Below are 7,188 nucleotides of genomic sequence, written 5' to 3'. Positions count from 1 at the left end.
ATATTTTTTAACGTTAGTGTCAAACATAATATAAATATTGTTAATATAATTAATTTATTTAATTAATAATATTTATTAATATAGTACAATAAATTAAATTATAGAAAACCCTCATTTGATTTCCACCTGAGGATTATTAATTAAGAATAAAAAGTCCCTTAGTTGGCATTTCCCTGCTGTAACGCCACATAAGGTTATTTAAAAAAAATTAAGTATTTATAATTTTAAATTATTATTAATATTTTTTAATTAAGTATTTATAATGCAGAAAAGAAAAATGAAGAGCTGATTTTAATTTGATAATGAAAAGCAAACACACTATATCATACTTTAACAATTACCATAAAAATATCATACAGATATTACAAAGAAAATGTCAACAAATATAATACAATCATGAGTTGGGTGTTATATATACAAGAGCTTTTGGCTTAATTCTTTGGCGGATTTACAGAAGATATTGTTTGGATGAAAGTGAGCAAAAGCAACAATGTTGCAGCAACCACAGACGCAATTTTCCAAGGAGTGCTCCAATATTCAAGCACAAAGATTGCCTTATACTTGTGATAAGGGTTATCACAAAACTTGTCCATTTCTTCATATAGAGAGATATACTCAGTGCTGGTGTTGGTTACAAGGACATTTTTGCACAGTTTGTTCACCATGGAAGCAACTTCATTACTCTCAGCCAACAGGTTCTCCAAGATTTTCTTTCTGACAAGAATTTCAACATCTTTTGCAGTGTCAATAAGATTATCCAGCAGGCATACGTAATCAGTCACATAGCCTGAAAGAGGATAGTGACACTGCTCAAATGCAACCACATTTCTGAGCATAGTCTCAGTCCAATCACTTACCACAATGCTTGGTATCTTCAATATCATTTCCTCCAAACATTGCAGCTTAGTTACACTGCTTTCTTTATCAGCTTGAAATTTCATCCCTGCCTCGTGTAGTAGACTTACACTGTGTGAACGCTTCATTAATGCTGTGTCAGCTCCTCTAGATGGTGGATCACGTGGTAAGTAAAAGGTCCTTAGCATATCGCAGAGGTGTTGCACTTGATGAAGACTATCATAATTGAAGTTACTCATAAAATTGGCATGAGTTTCCTTGTTAGGATATATCTCTCGCAGGAAAACGTTCACAAAAACATCAAAGGTAAGCTTGACAAATGAACGTTCACCATTGAAGCCAGTCGGAAAAGCTAGTTCGAAAAGGTGGGTAAGAACAAAGAATGGAAGTTGATTTTCAACCAAAATCAAGTCAAGTTTAATATCGGCTGTTGGCCATAGTTTCTTAACCAAAGGGTCTTCTAGGCCTAGACATGAAAGAAAGAACTCGATGATGAAGCAAGCATCAATTAGAATCATTCTTACAAATTCGTCTCTCTCCATCTGTATGGTCTCTGAATAACCACCACGAATCTTGTCTTCCATATCTTCCAGGGCTTTCAAATAATCCTCTAATGATTTCTCTGGGGTCCTCTTGAGGAATCTGTTGACGTACCATACTTTTAATTCTTGCATTGATTCCAATCTTTTTTCTCCATGGTGATATGGGCCAATGGAAACCACGCTAGGAGTGTAGGCTTCTTCATTTACTTTACGAAGTTTTGGTGGCACTTTATAGATGAAACAACTTGATGCTAAGGGAAGATTTGTAGAGTCTGCAATCTTCAACTTGTCTTTCAAAAACCTTAACTCTGAAGCCCAAGCTCTGTGATTAAACTCCGGTGCCCTATAACTGTAATTCTTCATTAGATGATCCATTTCGGAATCATCTATGGTCTTCATGCAAAGTTCCTCCGTAAAGGTCATATTAGTCTCCATTTTGTAATCTTTTGATGGACCTGAAGCACATTCAAGTATTAGAATGATAAGAATATAGCCCGGTTCATTTTTTCTATATTTCTCTACCATAATAATCAATCTTTTGATGTTACGAAGATGCTTTGCTTAGACCTAGAGTGAGTTATAAGTTAAGGCTTGAATATGGTCTTAGATATCCTTCAACTCATCACTGTAATTCATTATCAGATATATTTTAATTTTCTCCATTTAAACTCAATCTTAAATTTTAAAATCAATATCAATAAATGATATAAAATCCATAGTAAACGACACTATTTTCAAATTAAGAAATTTGTAATGTTATATTACATATAAATATATAATATGTTTGATGGATATGAATTTTAATTTTAATTTTAATTTAATTAGAATATTACATTTAAAATTTATATATTTAAAATTTTTTATTTGGATAATGTAAAAAATTGCAAGGGAAAAAGAGAGATGAGTTGATATTCCAAGCAAAAATAGAATATTAGGAATGATTAACTTATCTCTACTTTTCAATTGACAAAAGAGGAGGATGGAAAATGATAGAATAGACCAGAGTAATAGAGATATGGATAGTGAAAATATATATAAAAAATAGAAGGTTGGAGTAAGTGAAATTTCAAATAAGTAGGGTATAAAATGAATTTAAAATTACAAAGAAATAATAATACAATATATATGGATTTAGATTTGGATTTACTATTTTACATTTGGTTTAAATTCAAATTCAAATCTAAATCGTCATGTATCCAAAGACAATATTATTGCTTATTGCATTCATATTTAAACTTTAAGCTCTTGAATTTGGCAACTAAAAAGAACTTGGCTAGAGTATATATTTTGATCCTTTAACTTTATGTAACGTTTCATTTTAATCTCTTAATTTTATGAAGTATTTTTTCAGTCCTATAATCCTAAGACCATTAGTTTTATTAGCAAAAGAATTTCTACATTAAACTTTTAAATATTAAAAAATTATTTTCAAATGTTGACATATTAAATTTAAGGCTGAAGTATATATTTAGTCATTTAACTTTATACAAGATCTTATTTTAGTCCCATTAATTTATAAAATATCTTTTTAATCCTTTAACCCCAACACTGTTAGTTTCATCCTAACAAATTTTTATATTGAACTTTTAAATATTTACAAAACATTCTCAAATGTTGACATATTGAGTTTAATTTTTTAAAATAAAAATTATTGACACAAAAAATAATTATTTGAAACTAATAATGTTAAGGTTAATGGACTAAAAAGATAATTTATAAAATTAAGAGATTAAATTAAAATCTTATATGAAATTAGAGGATTAAAAATATGCTTTAGCCTAATTTTAATTTCTTAAAATGACATGATTGACACAAAAAAGTTATCATTAGAAACTAAAAGTGTTAAAGTTAAAGAATTGAAAAAATACTTTATAAAATTAAAGGATCAAACTAAAATCTTATATGAAGTTATGAGATTAATGATACACTTCAGCCAAAGAATTTTTACCATATATTTTGATTCATCATTTCTTCGTCCGCCATTATGTCATGTCATTGGTTAAAATATGGGTTAAATGATGCAGCTATAAAGCATAGATCTAAACAAAAAATATAGAAACCTTCTTAACATGACTAAATATTCACAAGGACTACAAATCTGATGAATTCCAAAACATGTTCTAGAATCTTCGAATGCCATATAGCAATTTATAAAATCATATTAATAATTACCACACCAGCGCATTGTTTATCATCATGAAATTCTGAAACAAACAATAAACAATTTTGTTATGAAAGTTTATAACAAGTTAGAAAAACTGCATATAAAGTGCGTTATATCCAATTAACCTTTGTTTCTTTTTTAAATTCCATCTTTCCATACCCAAAATCTGAGGGAATTATTGCCTTCCATTTAGAGTGATTTGAACTCTCATTGTTTGGAATTGTTATTGCCAACAACGGCCTCACAAGAACCTATACCTTTAGTATATTTATTCAACGCAACTACATATTTCATAACTCAAATTCAAGATCTTAAGATAAGCTGACATAACTTCCTCAACCAGTTGAATTAAATGTGACTCGGTTTATCTATTTAACCTTTAACTTTATACTGTTTGTGCATCAAATTGACATTTTATTCACCCACTTACAACAACAATAAAATCCTATTGTTGCCATAACTCAACTTCTAGATGGAATCACAATCATAAGTTAAAATAATGGTGGAGGCAAAAAGCAAAACAAAAATTTTAAAATGAGCAAAACATGTTGGATTGCGGATATTGCAGGAAATACGGGAAAAGAGATAATTATATACCTTATGCTTCAGTTAATGTTGACAGGAAACTGATGCAGAGATAATCCTCAAAATGCTGTATCCTTGCTTTTATCGAACCTGTTATTCACATTTTATATGCCAAACTGATTAATTCATTTACAAGATTGTTTAGAATCTTCTCTCTCTCTCTCTCTCTCTCTCTATATATATATATATATATTTGTGAATGATACGCTAGTGATATAATTACTAACTACTCAGCGTTGCTCTGAAGAGATGTGTTCTAATTAAGATGCAACATTTCCTTTTGAAGATTCTCTTCTGTTGTTACAAAAATATTTTCATTTTGTATTCCTTTTCTTAACTATAGATATAAAAAAATAAAAAAAATTAAAATCTAAACGACGTGTGTATGTGGTCGTTTTGCTAGAAGAGACCTTATCTTTCTATGTGATCAATTCCAAACCACTTATTGATTAGATACTTAATAAGTTATGTATGACTCAATGTTGTTTAGCCTTTTTCTTTTTTTTATGTTTCGTCCTTGTCACTTTTTGTCTTTATTCCTTTTCTTTCTTTTCCTTTCGTTTTCTTTTGGGCAAAGAAATCTAAGATTACATACCAAATTCTCAATACAAGTTATGTTGGGCCCAAGCATCTCGAAAAGAAGAGCACAACTGGATCATCCAATGGGTTTAAGAAAACACGTGTAAATGAATATGAGACCACATCTTAATTGAAAACTTTTAAAGCATTAAATTTATGACTCTTTTCCATACCTCTTCTTTGACCTAGCTCTATCTGACATGGAATTTTTTCCTCATACTGAATCAAAGTCATCTCACATTTGACACCTCAACAAGCTAATTTATGACCTGACATTAATTCCTTATATCCTCACCTTAACTATCACAACTCGGGTCACATGTTAGAATGTCACCTCCACAATTCACATTTGACAATTGGTTAATTCATTTACAAGATTGTTTAGAATCTCCTCTCTTTATTTCTCTATTTTTTAGAAAAATTAATCATTTAGTCTTTATAATTTTAACCCAGTTATAATTACAGTCCTTGAATTTTAACTTATTGTAACTTGATCCTTATAGTTTGAATTTCCCTAAATTTAACTTTTCTAACTCAATCTTTATAATTTTAATCATTTAAAATATTGGTCCCTATATTGTAAAAAAAAATATTTTAAGTTACTAAACCCTTATAATCTTTGCTTTACAAAGATTATAAAGATTAAAATTTTAAAATAGTTTTAATCTTTATAATTTTATGTTTTAAAATACAGAGACTAATATTTTAAATGATTAAAATTATAGGAACTAAGTTACAAAAATTAAAGTTTAAAGACCGAATTACAACTGAGTTAAAACTACAAGTCAAAATTTAGGAACAGAGTTACAACTGGATTAAAACTATAAGTATTTAATGATTAATTTTACCTTTTTCTTTAGGTGATACACTAGTAATTACTAATTACTCAGTGTTCTAATTAATTAATATGCAACATTTCCTTTTAACCAATCTTCAATTTGGATTGAAGGTTCTCTTCTATTTTTAGAAAAATATTTTCATTTTGTATTCCTTTTTCTTAAATATAGATATCAAAAATTAAAAATGTGAAATCTAAACATGTGTAAGTGGTTGTTCTGCTATAAGAGTAAGCAAAATTCAAACCTCTAACCATTTATTTAAATGACAAGAGCCTCTATCACTTACCAATTTTAATTTAGATGAATTCTAAACTATTTATTGATTAGATACTTATAAGTTATGTATGACTCTTGATGTTGTTTAGCCTTATTCTTTTTATATTTCATACTTTATCATTTTTTGTGTTTATTCCTTTTCTTTCTTTTTCCTTTTTCTTTTCTTTTGGGCAAATAAATTTATGATTTCATACCAAATTCTCAATATAAGTTATGTTGGGCTCGGGAGCATCTAAAAAGGAGAAAAACACAACTTGATTGCTTAATGAATCTAAGAAGACATATGTAAATGAGTATAATATCACATTTTAATTCAAAACTTTAAGGCCTTAAGTTTATGAGTCTTTTTCATACCTCTTCTCCAACTCAATTATATCTTATGTAAGATTTTTGCTCATACTAAGCCTAAGTCAACTCATATTTGACATATCAACAAGCCATTGTATGGCCCAACATTAATTCCTTGTGTCCTCATGTTAAGTATCAAAGCTCTAGTCACATGTTAGAATTTCACCTCTATAATTCATGTTTGAGAATCAACCTTTTTATTTAAAGCAAAATTGTTCGACATTTGTTACTACGTACCTACTAATTCAAGTTTAAACCAAGTTGGATCCTAATTGAAATTTGTTTTGCAGCAGTCTTTTCCATCACAATAAATGGTAATTCTGTATTTTAAGATAAAAATTGGTTTTATTTTTATATAATATATATATATATATAATGAAAATTTAAGCTACATACAATATAATGATAATTAAGGGGGAGATAATTAACTTGTTTCACAATATCGAATTTCAAAACAAATAATTTCCTAAGTCAATGAGAAAGATGCTCTAGATAAATATGAGGTATTGAATACAATGTTGAACCTAGTTTTGATGATAAAAAATTAAAGATTTTATTTAACACATATATATATAGTTATGAAAAGGGAAGATAAGGTAAAATGAGCTACATTGTTTTAATCTCTGATTTCAAATTTGTCTGAGTATCACTACCGATATTGTCTTGATCATTACCACCTATCAGTCATGTTCTTCACAATAGTTGTATTCTTGTCAGACTTAATTCACTTTTGTGTAGTGTTTCTATGGGTAGTGAGGTCATGCAATCAGTATTAAGCTTAATTGTGATCATCCATCACTTGGGGTATTAGACCCTTTATATCTACTGGTATTAATTTCTAAATGAGTTGTTCCTCATAAGTGTGACACTATCAGTATTAGTGCCTTATTACCTCTTTTGTTACTACCTCTATTGTTGCTCAATCCCCCTATTGTTTAACGTGTTCACTTCTTTGGGTTCTCTACCCATACTGTGTCATCTCTATTGGTATTAAGCCATC

The 7,188-nt window shown here is 28.8% G+C and overlaps 1 protein-coding gene across 1 annotated transcript; it reads right to left on the bottom strand.

Moving 5' to 3' along the window:
* Positions 1-362: 362 nt before the first annotated feature.
* LOC129290206 (UPF0481 protein At3g47200-like) lies at positions 363-4,205 on the bottom strand. Its single transcript, XM_054926921.1, has 2 exons — positions 4,159-4,205; positions 363-1,852 (listed from the first exon to the last, which is right to left on the bottom strand). The coding sequence occupies exon 2, from the start codon at positions 1,830-1,832 to the stop codon at positions 432-434; it is 1,401 nt and encodes a 466-aa protein (XP_054782896.1). The 5' UTR covers positions 1,833-1,852; positions 4,159-4,205; the 3' UTR covers positions 363-431.
* Positions 4,206-7,188: the final 2,983 nt, after the last annotated feature.

This window comes from Prosopis cineraria, unplaced genomic scaffold, assembly GCF_029017545.1.
Source record: "Prosopis cineraria cultivar Desert tree isolate PC_DT_omini unplaced genomic scaffold, ASM2901754v1 PC13, whole genome shotgun sequence".
Taxonomy (NCBI): domain Eukaryota; kingdom Viridiplantae; phylum Streptophyta; class Magnoliopsida; order Fabales; family Fabaceae; genus Prosopis; species Prosopis cineraria.
This window is presented reverse-complemented; position numbering and strand designations above follow the sequence as displayed.

Coding starts and splice junctions, on each gene's coding strand:
- LOC129290206 (XM_054926921.1), bottom strand. CDS start 1,832: ATGGAGACTAATATGACCTTTACGGAGGAACTTTGCATGAAGACCATA.